The 24,060-nt window shown below is 33.7% G+C and overlaps 2 protein-coding genes across 2 annotated transcripts; one reads left to right on the top strand and one right to left on the bottom strand.

Moving 5' to 3' along the window:
* Positions 1-481: 481 nt before the first annotated feature.
* Positions 482-22,325, bottom strand: LOC145269725 (uncharacterized). Its single transcript, XM_080125448.1, has 2 exons — positions 21,994-22,325; positions 482-9,192 (listed from the first exon to the last, which is right to left on the bottom strand). Exon 2 carries the CDS (start codon positions 9,171-9,173, stop codon positions 8,118-8,120), a length of 1,056 nt encoding a protein of 351 aa, XP_079981574.1. The 5' UTR covers positions 9,174-9,192; positions 21,994-22,325; the 3' UTR covers positions 482-8,117.
* A 1,182-nt stretch (positions 22,326-23,507) lies between these two features.
* On the top strand, positions 23,508-23,834 carry LOC145269198 (uncharacterized). The gene has a single exon (XM_080124816.1). The coding sequence runs from the start codon at positions 23,508-23,510 to the stop codon at positions 23,832-23,834; it is 327 nt and encodes a 108-aa protein (XP_079980942.1).
* The last annotated feature ends 226 nt before the right edge of the window (positions 23,835-24,060 follow it).

Below are 24,060 nucleotides of genomic sequence, written 5' to 3'. Positions count from 1 at the left end.
ATCTTGACTTTTTGATGTGATTTTTTTTCCATATCTTTATATTGGCACACACGGTTTTCTTGCTTAAGAGATTAATATTTCTGGAAGATCTTGACTTTTTGATGTGATTTTTTTTCCATATCTTTATATTGGCACACATGGTTTTCTTGCTTTAGAGATTAATATTTCTGGAAGATCTTGACTTTTTGATGTGATTTTTTTTCCATATCTTTATATTGGCACACACGGTTTTCTTGCTTTAGAGATGAATATTTCTGGAAGATCTTGACTTTTTGATGTGATTTTTTTTCCATATCTTTATATTGGCACACACGGTTTTCTTGCTTAAGAGATTAATATTTCTGGAAGATCTTGACTTTTTGATGTGATTTTTTTTCCATATCTTTATATTGGCACACATGGTTTTCGTGCTTAAGAGATGAATATTTCTGGAAGATCTTGACTTTTTGATGTGATTTTTTTTCCATATCTTTATATTGGCACACACGGTTTTCTTGCTTTAGAGATGAATATTTCTGGAAGATCTTGACTTTTTGATGTGATTTTTTTCCATATCTTTATATTGGCACACATGTTTTTCTTGCTTAAGAGATGAAAATTTCTGGAAGATCTTGACTTTTTGATGTGATTTTTTTTCCATATCTTTATATTGGCACACATGGTTTTCGTGCTTAAGAGATGAAAATTTCTGGAAGATCTTGACTTTTTGATGTGATTTTTTTTCCATATCTTTATATTGGCACACATGGTTTTCGTGCTTAAGGGATGAATATTCTAAAATTCCATGCATATTTCGGTGCATTTGCTTATATTTTTCGACCTCTTCAAGAATTGTCTTGTAATTAAGAACCGAACTTTAGTACCAAAACACTTGGATCTTATATAATTCAAGGCAAAATAGTGTGGAGACACATTATTACATATTTCCTTTGGTAATCGACCCATATCGTCCTTTTTTTTTTGTTCTGCTTTTTTTCATCAAAGATAATTTTATAAATAAACATTTAGGCCTTGGTACCAAAAACTTCCCCCCTCAGCCAATTGTTTGTTCTGATCTGGGCCAGATTGAATTGTTTTTGTCTATGCCAAGTTTTTTGCTCTTTAGCTATTTGATGCTACTCTCCTCATCAAGCTGTACGTTTTTATTTCATCTTCATCCCGGTGTTGAGGAAGCAGTTGACACATTTGTCCATGCCAAACTTTACAACAATATTCGAAGAGATATTTTTGTTACTTTATCTGTTTTATTTTTTTATTATTTTACTTCAGATAGTTCTCAAAGATCAGTCCTGGATCTAACACGATTTCATTATGATCAGAATTTATATTTGAGGGTTCTTTTTAAAATAGACGTTGTTCTCTTTATGACTGATATCTGTATTTCATACTAGCTTCGTTTTCCACAAATTGTTCCCAAGTATTTCTTAAGATTTAGTTTTCTTTCATTAAGCCAGTCTTTTGGTAATCGGTCCATAGCGTCCTTTTGTGTTTCTGCTTTTTTTTTTCTCCAGATCTCAAAGCTGGTTTTATTAACAAACAATTAGACCTACAAACTTTCCCGTACATCCTGGTTGTTTTTCCCCTACATCCTGGTTGTTTTTCTTTTTTTCATAATAAAAGACGTACATATTCTTAGCCAGTTGTTTGTTCTCGTTTTTGCATACCAAATTGTATTGTTTTTGTCCATGCCAAGGTTTTTGCTTTTAAAGTTTTTCATACCAATCTCCCCATCAAGCTGTATGTTTTTTTTACATGAATCTTCATCCCAGCTCTGAGGGAACATGTGACACATTTGTCCAAATCAAACGCCATTGCAAAATATTTTGGAAGATTCTGGAGATTTCTATCATTACTTTAGCTCCGTACATATTTTCATATGTTTTATGTATGACTGTTCGGAAAACGCTTTTCCGCAAACTTGATAACTAAAACGTTTCTCTCCTGCATGTTTTCGCACACCACAATCGTAACGATATTCCTTACCACAAACTTTGCAAATTGATTTCTCACCAGTGTGTGATTTGATGTGCCTTGTTAACAAACAAGTCTGCGAAAATCGTTCACCGCATACTAAACTGCAATAAGGATTTTCACTTTTTTTTTTATTTTACTTCAGTCAAAGTTCTCAGAAATCAAGGGGCCCACAACCTGAGACTAACACTTGAAGTCTATATGAGATACATAGATATTCGAATGTTCCATTTAAGTTCTTTATCTCTCAAATACTGAGTTAGTAAAGAAATTGGGAACATAATTTTCATCTCCCCAATTAACCATTGTTATACGTTGTAGTATATCTTTCATGTTGGTCTCATGGTCTTATTGGATTCCAGGGCAAGAATTTATCTAGTCTGGTGGAGTATCCAGCTTCGTGCTATTACTTGAGGTAATATCACTTGGAGAAGGTGCACCATTCCTCGGAAAAGCTGTTGGGTAGCTGTAGTGAGGAGATCTTATTTGGGCTGCGAATACTATGTGATTTTGAATATTTGGTCAGGGTTTACTTCTATGGAAAAAGTATCCTCATGCCAGATTGTTCTGACAAACCCCTGTACAGAGAGACCTTAGACACTCGAGGATAGTGTCTAGTAGGCATTCAAGTTCTCTCCAATAGGCATTCAAGTTCTGACCGGTATGTTTTCTCATATGCACTTGTAAGCAAGCTTTATCAAAAACTGCTTTCCCACAAACCTCACAACTATAAGGTCTCTCTCCAGTGTGTATTATCATGTCTTTTCATATAAGCATTCATACTGAATATCTTTCCATACACTTGACAAGTTGGTGGCTCCTCTTTTTTTAAATTTTATTCTACTTTTGTTAGTTTAAAGAGATCAAGGGGCTCCTTCCTGGGGCTAACACTTGATTCTATTATAATTTAAATTTATATCCGAGGGCTCTTTTAAGAATAGACACTGTTCCCTTTATGGCTGCTATGTGTATTTCCTTACAGCTTGGTTTTCCAGGGATTGCTTCTAAGTATTTTTGAAGGTTCTTTTTTATTAGGCCAGTTGCTCCTCTCACAACTGGTATAATGTTTATTTCTTTCAGAGACCATGTTGCTTTTAGATCATTTTTAAGATCCTGATATTTTGTTATCTTTTTCCGTTCTGCTCTATTAAGACCAAAGTCGTTTGGAACTGTGACATCGATAATGAGTGCAGTCCTTTCGGGCTTGTTCCATATTTCTATATCTGGCTTGATGGCCTTGTCTTTTATGTATCTGCCTGCCTGTATGTCTTTGTCGTAGAACACTGTCACTTTTCCATTTGATGTTATCGGTGGTGGTTCATGTTCCCAGATGTTCGACGACCTATCTAGTTGCATCTCTCCACAGATCTTACAATGTAAGTATCTACATACTTTGTTGTGGCAAGCAGTGTAATGACCATCGGCTAGAAGAAAACGCTGTGGAAATTCCAGGTCACATATGCTACAAGAATAACTTTTCACTTTCACTTCAGGATGTTTTAGTATTATATGTATTGTCATATCAGCATAATCTGAAAATTTGGACCCGCATATTTTACAAGCAAACGGTTTCTCTTTATTTTTATTTTACTTTTGTTAGTTTGAAGAGATCAAGAGCTATTCTATTACAGTTCTCTCCAGTCTGTTTTCGAACATGGGTTTTAATTGATGTTTATATGGAAATTTTAATACACATGTTATACAAGAATATTTTTTCCCTTCAGAATTTGTGTCAATTTCGTTCACCAAACTGTAACGCTTATCTTCACTATGTTATAGCATGTGTCTTTTCACATAAGTGGCAGTCGTGAATTGCTTTCCACACACTTCACAAGATGGTTGCTCCTTTTCATGCTTTAGAAACATATGAGTACTCATACCCAAGCGGTCTGAAAATTTGGACCCACATATTTTACAAGCAAAAGGTTTCTCTCTCTTTTCTTTTTTTTTGTATTTTACTTCAGCAAACTTTAAGAAATCAAGGGGCTCCTTCCTGGAGCTAACACTTGATTCCGTTATGATTTAAATTTATATCCAAAGGCTCTTTTAAGAATAGTGCAGTTCTTTCAGGCTTGTTCCATATAACAATATTTGGTTTGATTGCCTTGTATCTGCTCGCCTGTATGTCTGTCATAGAACACGGTCACATTTCTGTTTGATGTTATTGGTGGTGGTTCATGTTCCCAGATGTTCGACGATCTGTCAAGTTGCATCTCTCCACAGATCTTCCAATGGAGGTACTTGCATACTTTGTTGTGACGAGCAGTGTAATGGCCATCTGCCAATAAGATTGAACATGCAGACATTAGATGGCTTGCGCTTTCAATCGCTGAGTGGCAAAACCTACACTGCCCATTTGTTTGTAGGCCAGCCATTTTTTTAAATCCATTTGTAAGTAAACCCTGATCTTGCCCGGCTACTCTCTCCAGTGTGTGTTCATACCTGCGTTTTTAATTGATGTTTGTATGGAAATTTGAATCCACATTTTATACAAGGATACCGTTTTTCTTCAGAATTTGTTTCCATGTTTCTTTCTAAATTAGAACTTCCCTCAATTTTGATTTCATTTATTTTTCCCTTTAACTGTAATCTGTGAATGAAAAAAGAAATATCAAATTACACTTATAACATTTGCATTAAAATAGATTTATTTCACATTAAAAAAAATTAACAATATGTTATGATTAATTGATTTATATATTCATAATTTAAATAAAAAGAGGTGAGAATTACTATTCAACAAATCTTTTTATTGTATAGACAAGAATAATTCAAATTATTATAACTTTCAGCAAGAGGGGTCTCCTTCAGTCTCTGACAGACTATGCCTAGAATTCCCAAATGGTCACCCATCTGGTACTAACCAGGCTCAACATTGCTTAGCTTTGGTGATCTGACAAGAACCGGTGTGTCAACGCGATTATGCTTACAAGTACAAAAGAGACAAGAGATTTTTTTTTTTTTAAATAGTGTTGTAATACTAAGTGCTTCAACATGCAAATTAAGTAGATATCATTGCTTTTAGTGGAAATTAGCATATAATACCATTGTATTTTGAAATCGATTTTTTCCGAATTTTACTAGTATAGTTTTACCAAAATGTTTTTTTAGTACTTTTCGCTTGTTTTATTGTATTTTAAAGATAAAAATTTAAATTTAATTTTTGTTTACATTTTTAAGGGATTTTATCAGATTTTGTCATTTTTCACATGTTCCATAAAAAAATTATATCGCTGAAATGATATCGTTATTTTTTCTTTTGGGCATTCCTGCAAACAGAATAGAATATCAAAAATAGTAAAAAAAAGTTTTTTGTTCACTTACGATGTCTATTCAAATTTATGTCTTTTTTCTGAAAGTTCAGAAACATCCTATTTAGAGAAGCTAGTAGTTTGTTGGGATGGAGATCAACTACATTAAAAAATCACCTCTGTTTACTCCTGAAAGACAACCAATATACAAGAATAACGTATTCGTTTATAATTTAATTCCATTTTTTTTTCTAAAGTAGTATTCCTTGAAAATATCATTTTATTCAATTCTAATTTCATTAATTTCTCACTAATTGTAATCTGTAAATTAAAAATAAATATCGAATTACAATCATTATACTTGCATTAAAATCAATTCATTTTACATTCAAAATTAACTAAGATTTAATATGCAATGATAGATAAGAAATTCTAAGTAATAATTATGTCTGCATAAAAAGATATTTCACATGAAAACATCATTAAAAATTAAATATTTTCACATGAAATGGATTCTATATATTCTTTTCAGTGGGCACTACCATATGTGGTTTCATATCAGCGTGGTCTGAAAATGTTTACTGGTTTACTTCTAGGGAAAATATCCTCATGCAAGGTTATCCTGGAAAACTCCTGTACAGAGAAACCTTAGACACTCGAGGATAGTGTCTAGTAGACATTCAAGTTCTCTCCAGTAGGCATTCAACCAGTGTGTTATTTGATGTGCCTCGTTAACAAATCGTTGAAAATCGTTCACCACATATTAAACTGCAATAAGGCTTTTCACCTTTTTGTTTTATTTTACTTCAGTCAAAGTTCTCAGAAATCAAGGGGCCTACAACCTGGGTCTAACACTTGAAGTCTATATGAGATACATAGATATTCGAATGTTCCACTTAAGTTCTTTATTTCTCAAACACTGAGTTGATAAAGAAGTTGAGAACATAATTTTCCTCTCCCCAATTAACCATTTTCATATATTGTATTATATCTTTTATTTTGGTCTCTTGGTCTTACTGGATTTCAGGACAAGAATTTATGTAGTCTGGTGGAGTATCCAGCTTTGTGCTATTACTTGAGGTAACATCACTTGGAGAAGGCGCACCATTCCTCGTAAAAGCTATTCTGGGTTAGCCATAGTGAGAAGATCTTATTTGGGCAGCGAATACTATGTGATTTTGAATATTTGGTCAGGGTTTACTTCTTTGGAAAAAGTATCCTCATGCCAGATTATTCTGACAAACCCCTGTACAGAGAGACCTTAGACACTCGAGGACAGTGTTTAGTAGTCGTTGTAAGTCTGTGTTCTAGCATGCTTTATTATGATAGACACACAGGGTAATTGAATTGGAACAATTACATTGAGAGCATTGCCAGGACTGCTGCAAAGGTATCTTGCTGCCTAAAAACTTCCCCTACATCTTCTTTGTTCTTTTTTTCTCAGGCAATTGTTTGTTCTGATCTGGACATGTCAGATTGAATTATTTTTGTCTATGCAAACTTTTTTTTGCTCTGGATGCCAGTCTCCCCATCAAGCTCTTTGTTTTTCTTTCATCTCCCTCCTGGTGTTGAGGAAGCAGTTGACACATTTGTCGATGCCAAATTTCATTGCAATATATATTGGAAGATGTTGCTTCGGATCAAAATTCCAGAGATTTTTTATTGTTCCTTTATTTTTTTTTAAATTTTAGTTTACTTTAGTTAAGTTTAAAGAGATCAAGGGCTCAGTCTTGGAGCTAACATGATTTCATTACGATCTGAATTTATATTTGAGGGCTCATTAAAGAATAGACGTTGTTTCCTTTATGACTGATATCTGTATTTCATGCCAGCTTGGTTTTCCAGGAATTGTTCTCAAGTATTTCTTTAGATTAAGCTTTCATTAAGCCAGTTCTTTTCAGGGCGTAGATATTCTTAGCCGGTTGTTTAGTCTCGTTTTGATGGTACATGTTCTTAGGCAATTGTTTGTTCTCGTTTTTGCATACCAAATTGAATTGTTTTTGTCTACGCCAAGTTTTTGCTCTTTAAGTTTTTGATGCCGATCTTCCCATCAAGCTGTATGTTTTTGTACTTGGATCTTCATCCCATCTCTGAGGGAACATGTGACACATTTGTCCAAATCAAACGCCATTGCAAAATATTTTGGAAGATTCTGGAGATTTCTATCATTACTTTAGCTCCGTACATATTTTCATATGTTTTATGAATGACTGTTCGGAAAATACAGGGCGTAGATATTCTTAGCCGGTTCACTTAATTCTGACTTGAAAGTGTTGTATGTAACCGATCCAGGTTTAAAAATTAATTCAAGCCATTATATATAAAAACAATTCTATAAAATTAGCAGTATGTTCTCTGCAGTGCAATGTAGACTACAATATATTGTGAACTAAGTCATAGCGAGAGGTATGTGAGCTTCCTCCTAGTGCAACACGATGGGTTCCCAATCAATCGATTTAATTGAAAAATGGACAATTTCACCGATTTTGATAGGAGCATGAAACATCCGTTGATCATCATTCAATCCTGGGCAACATTGGGTCACCATGCTAGTATATATATATATATATATATATATTTTTTTTTTTTTTCTTGAAGCTCGATTTTACGCTAAACATTTATATTTCTGTTTTCTCATGGATTACCAATGCATTTTCAACGGACCCATTTCGCATTTAGTCTCGTTTTGATGGTACATGTTCTTAGGCAATTGTTTGTTCTGATCTGGGCATACCAAATTGAATTGTTTTTGGCTACGCCAAGTTTTCGCTCTTTAAGTTTTTGATGCCGATCTTCCCATCAATCTGTATGTTTTTTTACTTGGATCTTCAGCCCAGCTCTGACACATTTGTCCAAACCAAAGTCCGTTGCAAAATATTGTGGATATTTTTATTATTACTTTATCTTCGTACATATTTTCATATGCTTCTTTACACTAGACTGTTGGGAAAATTCCTTTCCGCAATCTTGACAACTAAAAGGTTTCTCTCCTGTATGTGTCCGCATATGTCTTCTTATACTCCCCTCATCACATAAAGCCTTCCCACAAACTGGGCAAATTGATTTCTCACCAGTGTGTGATTTGACGTGCCACGTTAACAAAGAAGTCTGTGAAAATCGTTCGCCACATACTAAGCAGGAATACGGCTTTTCACCGGTATGTTTTCTCATATGAACTTGTAAATAAGCTTTATCAAAAACTGCTTTGCCACAAATCTCACAACTATAAGGTCTCTCTCCAGTGTGTATTATCATATGTTTTTTCATATAAGCATTCGTACTGAATTGCTTTCCACACACTTGACAAGTTGGTGGCTCCTCTTCAGTGTGTTCTCTAAGATGTCGTTTTAACTTATAACGCTCTGAAAATTCCAGGTCACATATACTACAAGAATAACTTTTCCTTTTTACTTCCGTTGTCTTTTCAATGTGGAATAGCATATGTATTCTCATATCAGCATAATCTGAAAATTTGGACCCACATACTTTACAAGCAAAAGGTTTCTCTCCAGTGTGTGTTCGAACATGGGTTTTTAATTGATGTTTATATGGAAATTTTAATCCACATGTTATACAAGAATATTTTTTCCCTTCAGAATTTGTGTCCATTTCGTTCACCAAACTGTAACGCTTCTCTTCACTATGTTGTAGCATGTGTCTTTTCACATAAGTGGCAGTCGTGAATTGCTTTCCACACACTTCACAAGATGGTTGCTCCTTTTCATGGTTTAAAATCATATGAGTACTCATACCCAAGCGGTCTGAAAATTTGGACCCACATATTTTACAAGCAAAAGGTTTCTCTCCAGTGTGTGTTCGTACGTGCGTTTTTAATTGATGTTTATATGGAAATTTTAATCCACATTTTATACAAGAATACCGTTTTTCTTCAGAATTTGTTTCCATGTTTCTTTCTAAATTAGAACTTCCCTCAATTTTGATTTCATTCATTTTTCACTTTAACTGTAATCTGTGAATGAAAAAAGAAATATCAAATTACACTTATAATATTTGCATTAAAATCAATTTATCTTACATTAAAAAAAAATTAACAATATGTCATGATTAATTGATTTATATATTCATAGTTTAGATAAAAAGAGGTGAGAATTACTATTCAACAAATCTTTTTATTGTATAGACAAGAATAATTCAAATTATAACTTTCAACAAGAGGGAGCTCCTTCAGTCTTTGATAGACTCTGGATACCCACGAAGGGGTGCCTGCACGTGTAATTTTTTTTTTTGTGGCAGGATGTGCGCAATTTCCAACCACACCTATCCTGAGTCGAAATACCAGTGGCAAGTGAAGTGCTGTTCTTTTATCAAATCTAAATCATTGATGGGGATGTTTTCATTGGAAAAACCGATCCCTATGATACAGAACAATCCAAAAGATTCAAGTGTACTATTCAGTGCACAGCAAACAACAGAGAGTGAAACTGTAGATGTCTGTGTACCAACTTAAGAAGTTCTCACTTGCTATCTTTAGCGGTTTATTTAGCAATAGGATTGCCATTGTTAAATTGGGGGGGGTATTTATCTCAATTGAAATATGAGGACTTCCTGTCCTTGTAAATCCAACTCTTGGTCACGTCCACACTGACCAAACCTACCTGAGGCATCTAATCACACCCTGCATGACATTGTCTCCTGCTGTCCAAGTTCCAGAAACATCATCCCAATTCTTCACTCTTGTTGATCCAGCATTTCCTGCTGTCTAGATTTCTCATCGCTGTTGATGCAACCTTTCTGAGGTGACATTCTTGTCCTTCCTATTTCCAAATGCTGAGATAAGAGGAGAGCACATACAACGCCTAAAATTCCCAAATGGTCACCCATCTGGTACTAACCAGGCTCAACGTTGCTTAGTTTTGGTGATCTGATAAGAACCGGTGTATCAACGCGATTATGCTGACAAGAACAAAAGAGAAAAGTGATTTTTTTTTTTAAAATAGTGTTGTAATACTAAGTGCTTCAACATGCAAATTAAGTAGATATCATTGCTTTTAGTGGAAATTAGCACAAAATGTCAGTAGATACCATTGTATTTTGAAATCGATTTTTTTTCCCGAATTTTACTGTATTTGAAAGATAAAAAACTTAAATTTAATTTTTGTTTAAGTTTGATTTTTTCATTTTTCACATGTTCCATATAAAATGATATTGCTGAAATGGTATCAATTTTTATTTTGGACATTCCTGCAAACACCATGAAATACCAAAAAAGTTTTTTGTTCACTCACGATGTCTATTCAAATTTATGGTTTTTATCTGAAAGTTCAGAAATATTCTATTTAGAGAAGCTACTGTATTTTTGGGGGATGAAGATCAGCTACATTTAAAAATCACCTCTGTTTAGTCTCGAAAGACAACCGATATCCCCAGGAAAAGTAATTGTGAGGCAAGGGTTTCACAATCTCCAACCACACCTCTCTTGAATCAGCACTGCTTGAGTCCATTGGCAAGAAGTCCAGACAACTGGAAACAATGTTTGAAAAATAAAATTTAAATAGAAAAAGATTAAACAGTCTAACAGTGATCAGATGTTCAGAACAAAATCAAATTTAACAAGAAAAAACTAGCATAAAATATTATCTACATACTTTTATTTTCTTTATGCAGAGATAAGCAGAGAGCATGTACAGCAGCTGGAATTCCCAACTAGTCACCCATTTTTAGTAATGACCAGGCTCAACATTGCTTAACTTCGGTGATCTAATGGAAACTGGTATCAACGTGATTACGCCATATACATTTATATAAAATTCATATTGAAATAAGTTTTAGAAATCTCATAGTGATCAGATATTTACAACAAAATCAGATTTCACCACATTATTTATATTCCGGTATTTTCTTAATATTAAAAAACAGTATATTTAACAAAAACAAGATAAAACAATATTTGTCATATCCAAAGCTGGAAACCCATTTTCTCAGATTTTATTGTAACATGCACCAGAGACATGTTAAGAATAGCTTTCTAAATATTAACGTTATTGCAGCATGGTACAATAAGTGCAAAAGTAACTGCTTTTCAAACATAATTTTTATAGGGTAAATCATCCAGACATAAAAACTTTATGATGTGGCTCTTACCATGACTTTTGATCACCGTGATTATGCCATATACATTTATATAAAATTCATATTGAAATGAGTTTTAAAAATCTTTCCACACACTTCACAAGAAGTGATGTGGCTCTTACCATGACTTGTGATCACCGAGAAGTATAAAAGATGGACAGAGCATGCAGGAGAGTGCATATTCCATTAAAATGGACTTGTACTAACACGTAATATTTGTAATTATGTCTTGCTTTGGTTCCACTACCTAATAAAGTAGTTGTCTATATTTTCTGTTTTATAGTACATTTTTGTGCAATAAAACATTAATACTAAATAGTTATACTGCTTATACTAGATTATTATACTGCTTATACTACATTGTTATACTGCTTATACAAGATTTTTATACTGCTTATACTACATTGTTATACTGTTAATATTAGATGGTTATACTGTTAATATTAGATGGTTATACTGTTAATATTAGATGGTTATAATGTTAATATTAGATGGTTATAATGTTAATATTAGATAGTTATAATGTTAATATAAGATATACTGTTAGTATTAGACAGTTATACTGTTAATATTAGATAGTTATAATGTTAATATTATATAGTTATACTGTTAATATTAGATATACTGTTAATATTAGATAGTTATAATGTTAATATTAGATAGTTATAATGTTAATATTAGATATACTGTTAGTATTAGGCAGTTATACTGTTAATATTAAATAATTATAATGTTAATATTATATAGTTATACTGTTAATATTAGATATACTGTTACTATTAGTTATACTGTTAATATTAGATAGTTACACTGTTAATATTAGATAGTTATACTGTTAATATTAGATAGTTATAATGTTATTTTCTTTATGCAATTAAAAAACAGAAATCGTTTTCTCTTTCTCCTCATCAATTAATATTGTATGTTTTTCCTGTATATGTTGACAAAACAAAAGAATTTTCTTCATTGAAACAAACCATATGTCATCAATTTGTTGACAATATAATGTCCTGCTTGGTCAATAAGGATGCACGAACTTGACGGTTACATCACCATTTTCTGCATTGCTTTCATTCACAATGTAGAAAGAATTATAAACAGATGTTAAATACTGCATTTGTGAAATGTCAGAAATCTCAATAAATGATGGTAAATTCATGTTTTGTCACTATATGATTCATTCTCAATTAAGTAGATATCATTGAATAACGTTTTCCTTTATAATTGGTTTCCATGTTTTTTAACGATGTTTTCATGTGAAATATCTTTTAATGCAGACATAATTATAACTTAGAATTTCTTATCATTGCATATTAAATCTTTGTTAATTTTGAATGTAAAATGAATTGATTTTAATGCAAGTGTAATTCCCTTCCTTCTACCTGCTTCCCTGGCTGTACTGATATGCAAAAGTTTAAATGTGACATAAACCAACATCTTGTTAATCTTTCCTACACATGGTCCCAAATAATAGCCCCTACCTCCAAGTGGCGATATATGCCTTGTTATGGTCGAATGTGAGTAAAAAAAATTTACTGTTTATTTTAATATCCATCTCTTTTTATTTGCGTTCACTTCAAACAAGGCACATCACCACTTGGACGTAAGGGGCTACTATTTGGGGCCATGTTTAGGGGACATGTGCAAGATGTTGGTTTACATTACATTTAAACTTCTGCATGTCAGTACAGTAAGGGAAGCAGTTAGCAGGAAGGGAATTCCAAAACATTACTATTAGTAAAAATATGTGCTTAATATTAATTCTTTGCTTATTATACACCATTAGCTGTCCTTATTGTAAGTATGAATATATAAAAACTATTGCATGTGAAAATTTTTAATTTTTAATGATGTTTTCATGTGAAATATATTTTAATGCAGACATAATTATTACTTAGAATTTCTTATCTATCATTGCATATTAAATCTTAGTTAATTTTGAATGTAAAATGAATTGATTTTAATGCAAGTGTAATGATTGTAATTCGTATTTCTTTTTAATTCACAGATTACAATAAGTGGGAAATGAATTCCCTTCCTGCTACCTGCTTCCCTGGCTGTACTGATATGCAAAAGTTTAAATGTAACATAAACCAACATCTTGTTAATCTTTCCTAGACATGGTCCCAAATAATAGCCCCTTATATCCAAGTGGTGATATATGCCTTGTTATGGGCGAATGTGAGTAAAAAAAAAAAATCTATTTTAATAGCCATCTCTTTTTATTTGCGTTCACTTCAAACAAGGCACATCACCACTTAGATGTAAGGGGCTACTATTTGGGCCATGTTTAGGGGAGATGTGCAAGATGTTGGTTTACATTACATTTAAACTTCTGCATGTCAGTACAGTAAGGGAAGCAGTTAGCAGGAAGGGAATTCCAAAGCATTACTGTTAGTAAAAATATGTGCTTAATATTAATTCTTTGCTTATTATACACCATTAGCTGTCCTTATTGTAAGTATGAATATATAAAAATTATTGCATGTGAAAATTTTTAATTTTTAATGATGTTTTCATGTGAAATATATTTTAATGCAGACATAATTATTACTTAGAATTTCTTATCTATCATTGCATATTGAATCTTAGTTAATTTTGAATGTAAAATGAATTGATTTTAATGCAAGTGTAATGATTGTAATTCGATATTTCTTTTTAATTCACAGATTACAATTAGTGAGAAATTAATGAAATTAGAATTAAATGAGTAAAATGATATTTACAAAACAAATTAAGTAAATACTGTTGTTTTTGCTTAAAACCACAAATTAAACAAGTGAAACATGCATGGTCCCCCGTGCGTGCACAGTGACCGAAACATAAAAAAATGACTAAGTTCAGCATTTGCCCTCTTCCCCAGGGGATGTCAAATCCTAGTGAAAATGAACAAACAGTGCAGTTTTAGGCCTTAACATATTTAAATTTGAGTTCATGCAAAAAAAGAAATGACTAAGTCCATCATTCACCCCCTTTAGCAGCAAAAGTCCCCAAGGCCTCAAAATATTTAAATTTGAGTTCAGCACCATGCAAAACTGCTAAATAGACATACACAAAAAACTTTCAACAAATATGGCAAAATAGTCCCAAAAATGGAGTGTTTTTATTAGCCCTCAAAGAGCCCCTGGGGCACACGCAAGAGTTATCGCGAAGTATAGACAAACAAAATTATATAGAAATCAGTTAGTTACAACTTTTCATCAATTTTTTTAATAAACACAAAAGTGTCAATTTTAGCCATTTTAACTTGAAAGGCACCCTTTTGGGGAGCAACTGGAGTTTTCCTGGAAAATGCGTTCAGTTACTTTTTTACTCATACCATGTTTTAAAAACTCCAAGGTGTACTTATTGAGAGAAGTGCGGACAGATGAATGGACAAACGGACACGGGTGAATTTACAGGTCTATTCTCCTTTTGTCGGGGGACCGGAAAAACGATCTGCCGACTATCTTAAAAAGCAAAAAAAAAAACAATCATTGATTTTACTATTAAAAAAACTTACAGTAAAAAAAAACACATATCTAAGGGATTTTTCAGTCTTCATTGGGAAACTGACAGGCCCATAGAAATCGTTTTACAATGGTTTTTCAACAACGAGGCAAATCATTTTGAATTTAACTGATATTTCGTCAACTAATGAGGAATGAGAGGAGGGAAACGGGAGAGAAGAAAGAAAGAGATAAGGAAATAGAAATATTAATAGAAATGCTATTTTTTCCCTGGCAACATCGTATGGTCCTGCTAGTACTGAACAAATAGCAGTGTCAGAAAACTGATCTTAAGAATGCATGAAAAAAATTGAATAATTTTACCTCCTCTCTTTATAAGCTTATAAGTACTTGAAAATGTAATTCAAACCCTATTTTTTTTTCAATTAAAGGAGCAAAGACCAAATTTTTAAAAATAACAGGTTTAATAGAAAATTATGCAATATTTGTTTTTTTTAATCGGTTTTCTTTAAAAACGATTTGAAGAAAATCAACGAAATTTTACTTACTTCGGTTATAAAAAATTGATATAAATTCGAAAAAAATCACTTACCTATAAAAAATACTATTGAATGTTTAGTCCCATTCTTCATTGTTCAGAATTTATCCATATTTATATTTTAAATTCCATTTATTTTTTAAATAAAAAATCTTTTAAACAAATGTTTGAAAAAAGTGCGATTACGCAAGCATTTTTACGTCTTTATTGAAAAACTGGAAGTAACCATTTGTCCTTGTTTAGAACTACGGATGGACAGAAGGCAGTAAAAAGCACATGTTTGCATTAGCCATCTAGCCTTGTGCTTGAAGAAATATGTGTTCCCATAGTTTAAAAATAGTCAAATTTTACTTAAAGTTTTTGCCTTTAAAAAAAAAACTTGAGGAAGTTTTTTTTCTTTTCTCAAAGAAATGCATAAATTTTTGATTTATTATAGTTTCATTCTTCTTTATCGAGTGAAATTTTTTTTAAATATCTAAAAGAAGAAAACATTGAGTGAAATAGAAAAAAATGTCCTGAGTGTCCAATATTGACTGGAAAATTCTAAACATAAAATAAGCTTCCACTTAAAAATCAACGTGGTTTTAGAAAAAAAAAAAAGGATTTACACTTTGGACTTTAAAGGTAAATTTGCAAAAAAAAAAAAACACTTCTTTTTTTTTGTTTTAAATTTGAATATTTTATTTATTGATCTTTTATCTTCAATTTGTGATATATAAACCTTTGGTACGTAAATTAATTATTTAAATTTTAATAAACATTTCAAAATGGGGGGAGGTGAATTTAACAAAAACCGCTTGTCTAAAATATTATATTTGGTTTATTGGAATAAGCATAAAATTTCACACTGACCCTGAAAATATCGTAAAAATTGAACCAATAGAAAAATGTTAACAGATTTTTATAGTTTAAAAATTGAAAAATATTTAACTCGTAAAATTCAATTGATTTCATTACGTGAAAAAAAAAATGGCTGCCTGAACGCATGCAGGCACTTTGTAAACACTGTTTTTAAAAAAAATGATATTTCTATTATTTTTTAAACAACCTTAATAGTTTATTTTGGGAAGTATATTCCATAAAGAAAATAAACAACCCACTTTAAAAAGAGAAATCACAAGTTTTTTTATATTTTATTCGCAGTTTCGTGTTGGGGGTGTCAAAAATTCCCCCCAAATTCTGATACACCTACTGAACAAAAGCATGGATTTGTACGCTGTTATATCATTCCACTGAATGGGAATAGGTTTAAAGGCCACGTTATTTAATTAATTTCAACATACTGCCTTTGCAATTTTAATCTATTTGAATGAGCAGATTACACGTATTTAACAAATGTATATATCTGTGTCGAAGAGGAAGAGAGAGGAGAGTGAAACAAAGTAAGGAGAGTGTGAGAGGAGTTGAGGGCGTAAGAGAAGGAGGAGAGTAGGAGACAGAGGATGTTGTGAGAGAGAGTGAAAGATGAAGAGAGGAGATAAAGAAGATGAAAGTGAGAGAGGGAGGAGAGAGAGAGAGAGTAAAGTTAGTTGATAATCCATAGATTAAAATTTGCTTGATGTCAGGATCGCATAAAGGTTTTGTAAACAAAGGTACATGTTAGAGTCGACAGATCAACTTTTTAAATATGTGGTTTTAAGCAAAAGCAACTCTACTTACTTGTCACGTCGAAAATAGTAATATATCCAAAAATTACGAAAATTCATTGAGTAGAAAATTATTTATAGATAAAAGTAATTGTCACGGAAAATTGGAAAAAATTGCAGTTTTCCTTAGATGTGACCCCCTCGAAGATTATGAATACAGGGGACATATTTATCTCCCTTTTCGACATTTTAGACCATAGCGTCAACTGTTTATTGAACACTGGCAGTGGGCGGACTTATTCGTCCAGTAAGGTCTTGGATCCCCTCGGTCACTTGGAATCCATTGGACATGATTGTGAGATCAGGCTGACTATCATCCTTGGAGATTGTGACAGGCATTTTAAAGAGGTAGCAGTAGAGGCTAGCATTGGATCCTGTTGTCCGTTTTCCCTAACGGTGTTGGTACACGAAAATATTGATATTTTGGTACACATCGAGAATCTGGATTATATTTTTTGATGAATTTCAATGCCTACAAATAAATGTTCCTTAGCTGCCAGATTTGACAGAGGCACAAATTTTATTACAATTCATAGAATAATTGGGTTGGATGCTATTCAGCATTTGGGGAGCCTCTAACTGGTTCCTTGTTTGCACGGACAGGCATTTTTGACCCCAATAGCAGTTTCTGCATATTGATCTTCTGTGGACGGGAACTCAGAATGCCTTACCTTTGATTCTGTACCTGCGCCGACTGCTGAAATCAACCCATCACACCTATGTTTTGTGCTGGAGTCTCAGGGCACCCTCTAAGTGATTTTTTCCTGAAAGTGATGTACAAAGGGGTTTGGAGAAGATGTTCAGAGCTTTATATTTAATATCTAATACATTAATTTTAATTTAAAACAAAACATACTAATACATTAACTATCTTATATATAAGTTCTTTTATGGTTGTCGAAGGTCAGTATGTATCGTCTCATCCCTGGTTGGATACCAGTTGTCTCAAATCGAGACTGTCAATGCTATAGCGAGATGTCTGGTGGACAGGAGACGAAAGAGGATAGATCTTGCTAGGCTGGTGGACCGGATCTGACTGCTGACGTTCCCTTAAGACTTTTAGGGAGCAAATGAATCAATGCGCCCTGTTAGCTGATGTGGCTTGAGAACTCAGAGAGGGGCATTGATCCACCAGAGAAAATAGTTCTCTACGACTGCTACATCACCCCCTGCTTAAGCAGAAAGCCGATAGAGAAGAAAAGAAACGGTACAGTTCTTTTACAATTTTTTGTGAAAAAAAAAAAATCTTCTTGCTTTTCTATGAAAAACTGATTTTCCTGAAGAAGAAAAATATCTTTCTTGTAAGAAGTTCTGTTGTTTTTTTAAAGCAGAAATTGGACAAAGGCATTAAATGTACAGAGTCTTACATGATTTCTTTGGCCAATGTACTCTACAACCACTACGTGTAGTAAGTAGTTATATAAGTGTCTTTGGGTAGCGTACTCAATTCAGGTGTATGTGTATTTTGATGCTGTCTGTAATTAGGGGGAATGTCTGGCTCGTGTGTTTTTGTGTCAAGAAAGGTTTTTTTACTCTGTTATTAGAGACAGTTTCTCTTTTACCACTGATATCTAGGGTGAAAAGTTTATTAGTACGTGAAAGCACGTGATAAGGGCCAGTATAAGGTGAAGTTAGTGGGAGGGGCTTTCACAGTGTTTTTGTCGCCCACGATTAAATCTGATGAAATAAAAAAGACAACTAAAATCGAAGGTGAGAGGTCCAAAATATATTAAATACAGTTTAGCAGTAAAATCACTAAAAATCGTAAATTTTGATTGTCTTAGTTTTAAATAAAACTACTTGATCGATTTACGTGGTTTTTGGAATATGACATCTTCGTTCTGTAACGAGTCCGTACATCATACAGATTTGTTCTGTATTTTCTTGGATTTTAGTTTCCACCGTAGGTGCCAATCTGAATAAGCACCACAAAAAAAGATCGTGAAACTTGAATTTCACTTTAAAAATGAAAATATTTTAAAATATTTTTAAAATATTTGGTAAATATCCAGATACGCTACTACAAAACGCCGACCACTCTAATTTGTTTCTTTATAGGTAATTGAGGTCGCTGACAACGAATCTGATAGTCAAACTTGGGGCAAATTTACCGTTTGCATAGTATTAACCCCTGAACCCACGAACTACTGTCCACCATTTTGAAGCTTCCGGTTACGCTACGCGCGAGCGCGCAGTCCACCATTTTTCAGCTTCCGGTTACGCTACGCGCGCGAGCGCGCGTTGTAGCAATCTACGCTCCGCGCATTCTCCAATGGCGGAACATTTGAAATTAAATATAAAAGTTTGGGGGGGGGGAATTATTTTTTTTTTTTCAGAACAGCGACCTCAAGTACCTATAAAAGAAAACAAATTAGAGTGGTTGGGAGGGGGGGGGATATTTTATTTTTTTTTCCTGTAACATAGAAGTTTCAACTTTTCAAAAAAGACATTATAGCACTTTAAAAAAAAAAAAAAAATGAGTAAAAACAGTAAACATTAAGTCTGCGTAAGAAAATATTTTTTTTTAACAAATAATTTAAATGAAACATTTTTCCAAACAACAAATTATTAATTTAAATGAAATATTAACAAGTCTGCGTAAGAAAAGATAATTTTTTTTTTTTTTGAACAAATAATTTAAATGAAACATTTTTCCAAACAACAAATTATTAATTTAAATGAAATATTAACAAGTCTGCGTAAGAAAAGATAATTTTTTTTTTTTTTGAACAAATAATTTAAATGAAACATTTTTCCAAACAACAAATTATTAATTTAAATGAAATATTAACAAGTCTGCGTAAGAAAATATAAATTTTTTTTTTTAACAAATAATTTAAATGAAACATGTTTCCAATTAAAAACACTCCAAGTTGGTTGGGAGGGGGGGTAAGAACAGAATTTTTTTTTTTTTTTTTTGCTATTGGCGGACAATTTTAAAAAACAAGTACATTATAGTACTAATTGGGTGGAATATTTCCGGAATGATTTTTTCCGCGTTAAAACAATTTGAAGAATATTAAAATGGTTTATGAAACATCAAAATTGATTTATATTTACGTCTGTGCATGCGGATGCGAGTACATTTTGGAAACTTCTGTGAAAAATTTGTGTAGAAGCATATCAGGCTCGTCCTTCAGGCTTCTTATAAAAAGATATCTCGACAGATATTGGCGTAAATACGTTGCACGAATACCAGGTCTCTTGACCCATTCTTTTACGTCACGCCACAGCCTTTCGATATTTTGAGTATGTATTTCCATGTCTTTTGGATCAACAAAATTCTCAGAGTGGTTTATGGTATAATGTTCGAACGAATGCTGTTCGATATTAGTATATGCTCTCCATGAATCACTGTATATGATAGACCCAGGCAGAATAAATTTTTTTATTAACGGAATTAGGGTTTCCGCATTCCTTCTATCTTCTGGTTCTAACAGTGGGACGATAAAACTACGTTTAGAAACGCGTTCAATTCCGCCAAACAGCCAAATCTGCTTAAGAACGCGTCCTCTGTTGTACTTTCGCCGAACTAGAAGGGTCTCATCTATTTCGACTTGCACACCGACACCTCCTATTGGTTTTTGGTTTTTTATCCACTCGTCGGTGATTTCTGAGCAGAAGGATCTCCAATCTACTGATGTTGTCATAGATATCTCCAAATTATGTGTGACTGTCTTATGCTTCCATGAATAGTTAAGGAAATTATTCGTAAATAAAATTACTTTCCACGCAGGAATGCGTGCTTTCTCCAAAAAGGTACCTTTTCTGTCACTCACTGTGAAGCCACAATATCTTCTTTTTTTCTTTTTTGGAATAACCACGGTACCTGGGCACCGCCACATAGCATTACTGCTTCCAAGTGAACACAGTCTGTTACACTTTGGACATGACACTTGTCGAGGTAAGATATGGTGTTCTCTCAAAAATTCTTCAGCTTCTTTGTTATTTTTATGAAATTTGGCAATTGCATCATAATAAGTGAACGTGCATGACTGGCAAGATTCCATGTTCACAAAGTTGGTTTAGAAACTAAAATGACCGGAAATAGGCCCTAAAAACAGACCCCTCCCCTTACTAGTACCCGCGAAACAATGCTTCCGGCTAATTTGCAAAGAAATTCATACACCAAACAGACCACGGATCCAACTGAACACGGTCTATTACACTTAGGACATGATGCTTGTCCTCTCAAAAATTCATGAGCTGTATCACTTTTTGTTTTTTTAACTTTGGCTAACTAAAATGGCCGGTCCCGACGGCGCGAAATCACAGAATGGGTGAAATCGTAAGTGTATTTTATGTAAATTGCATATTACTTATACCCCCCCCCCAAGCTAACTACATAAATCTTTAATGTAATTTTTGAAAAGTTGAAACTTCTATGTTACAGAAAAAAAAATAATTTTGAGTGCTTTCCTTTGGAAAAGTTAAAATTTCTATGTTCCAGGAAAAAAAAAAAAAAATATTCCCCCCCCCCTCCCAACCACTCTAATTTGTTTTCTTTTATAGGTACTTGAGGTCGCTGTTCTGAAAAAAAAAAATAATTCCCCCCCCCCCCCCAAACTTTTATATTTAATTTCAAATGTTCCGCCATTGGAGAATGCGCGTAGCGTAGATTGCTACAACGCGCGCTCGCGCGCGTAGCGTAACCGGAAGCTGAAAAATGGTGAACTGCGAGCTCGCGCGTAACGTAACATGCAAAATGGTGGACTGCGCGCTCGCGCGTAGCGTAACCGGAAGCTTCAAAATGGTGGACAGTAGTTCGTGGGTTCAGGGGTTAATACTATGCAAACGGTAAATTTGCCCCAAGTTTGACTATCAGATTCGTTGTCAGCGACCTCAATTACCTATAAAGAAACAAATTAGAGTGGTCGGCGTTTTGTAGTAGCGTATCTGGATATTTACCAAATATTTAAAAAACAGCGCAGTACAGTATGCACCTAAACAAGAATTTGGATAAATTATTTATAATTTATATAAAATGAAAACTAGAATACAAATGAAACTCAATGCTGGTCAAAAAAAAAATTTCAAGTAATACTCACTTTTTATCAACTGCTTTTGAATGATTTATTAAAGCGAGAAACGAAGCGATTACAAAATTAAAATGTGATAACATTAATGGATTATGAGGTAAAAGTTTAAGATGGCGACCGGAAAAGCAGGTTCGCAGAAATTTTTTTTTTTTTTTTTTTTGCTAGTAAGTAGCGAGACAATTTGACCAATGACGCATATTATCTCATTTCGAGTCATTGTTCCTTGATAAATAGTAGGAAATAAGGCACTTGTACAGTTTAATGAAGACATTAAAAAAATTAAAATATCGAAAAAAAAAAAAGGTTATATTGTGCGTATCCTTTTAGACTGAAGATCTCCGAAAAAAAAATCACTTAATTTGATCGAGTAGTTTTCTTTTTTTTTTTTTTTTTTTTTTTACAGCGGAAAAACACGTTTTTATGACAGGACAGCGCGTTGAAGGTAGAAATCTTTGAATTTTTTTAACACGCCACAGGGAGATAACTCAGTTTAAAGCGCTGACATTCCCTCCCCATCTTTAATACTAGGTTTTCTTCCTAAAAATCGAACCTTTTGCTTGGTATCATAAATTGTTTTTCCCTGTAAAAAAAAAAAAAAAAAAAAAAAAAAAAGTGCTTGATGAAATTCAGTGATTTTTTTTTCTTCTTTTTTGGAGAACTTCATTCCATGAAGGATATGTACAATTTACACTTTTTTTTTTCGATATTTTCATTCTTTTTTTTTTTTTAATGTCTTGATTAAACTGTACAAGTACCGGAAATAGATCGGGCTAAGATCACAGTGGAGTTAATTTTTACCTTAGTCACCCCTTCCCTTCTATACTAAGGCAATTTTTATTATTGCCTTCTTTCAGAGTGCCCCCTTTTGTGGAGCTGGTTTTTCCCTCACATTAAAGACGACCTGGTGTCACATTTTGCTTTTGCGGGGAAGTAAGTAAATACCAATAGACGATTTGACTGAAACGTTTTCCATGAGTTTTTGTTTGTTTCATTTCAATATTACCTTAAAAATAATAAGAATATCCAAAAACATTGTTATTTATATTAGAGTAAGCGAGCTGAAGAACAAATGGTGGGTGGAGAGGGCCCGGGAAATCTAGAGGCTTGCTGACTCAGGAGACACGAGGGGTTTCTTTAAGGCCACCAAAACTACGTCTGGGCCCAGCTATCGTTACCTAAACCCTCTTTGATCCAAGGAAGGGCAAACTCTGCTGAAGGACAGTGTGGGCATCAGTTGCAGATGGCAAGAACACTTCAAGGAGCTTCTAAATGGAAAGACTACAGTTGAGCTGGAAACTATCAACCACATCCCCTCAGCGTCCTACCATAGAACACCTGGGTGACCCCCCCCACACACACACACACGGAAAAGGAGGTCCAGGATGCTATCAGGAAACTGAGCAACAATAAGGCCTCTGGGCCAAATGATATTCCTGGAGAAATCCTCAAGCAAAGAAGACCAAAACTCTGTTGTCACATCCATAGCCTCTTAAATAAAATATAAAATAAAATCTGGGATAAGGATGAAACCGGCAAAACTTAGGGAAGTCTTAGGCATCATAATCTTCAAGAGGGGAGATAAAGCAGACTGCGGCAACTATAAAAGTATTTCCCCCCTGTCCACAATTAGCAAAGTATTAACCCGTGTATTGGCCAACCGCTTGCTGCCACTGTCGCAGTATGGCTTTCATCCTGCCAGAGGAACCTCTGATATGATTTTTACAGCTTGCCAACTGCAGGAAAAATATTGGGAGCAACACCTTCCGCTGTACATGGCGTTCATTGACCTCACAAAGGCTTTCGACTCTGTGAATAGAACTGCCCTCTTGAGAGTTTTCATGATGGCATAACAGCAGTTGTGGTTGGCAATGGCGGCTTGAAAACATCTCCCTTCAAAGTTGACATGATATCAAGCAGGGCTCCAACCCTGTTCGCCATCTACATCTCCACCATCCTTCATCTCACCAGCCAGAATCTACCTGAGGGAATCAATCTCATGTACAGGACAGACTCTTTAATATGAGCAGGTTTAGGGCAAAAAGTAAGGTGCTCACATCGTCCATCATGGAGCTTCAA

This window comes from Euprymna scolopes, chromosome 45 (assembly GCF_053919585.1).
Source record: "Euprymna scolopes isolate OS-2025 chromosome 45, ASM5391958v1, whole genome shotgun sequence".
In the NCBI taxonomy this organism is placed as follows: Eukaryota; Metazoa; Mollusca; class Cephalopoda; order Sepiida; family Sepiolidae; genus Euprymna; species Euprymna scolopes.
The sequence above is the reverse complement of the archived record's forward strand: the minus strand, read 5'-3'. Positions and strand labels throughout refer to the sequence as shown.

Coding starts and splice junctions, on each gene's coding strand:
- LOC145269725 (XM_080125448.1), bottom strand. CDS start 9,173: ATGAATGAAATCAAAATTGAGGGAAGTTCTAATTTAGAAAGAAACATG.
- LOC145269198 (XM_080124816.1), top strand. CDS start 23,508: ATGAAACCGGCAAAACTTAGGGAAGTCTTAGGCATCATAATCTTCAAG.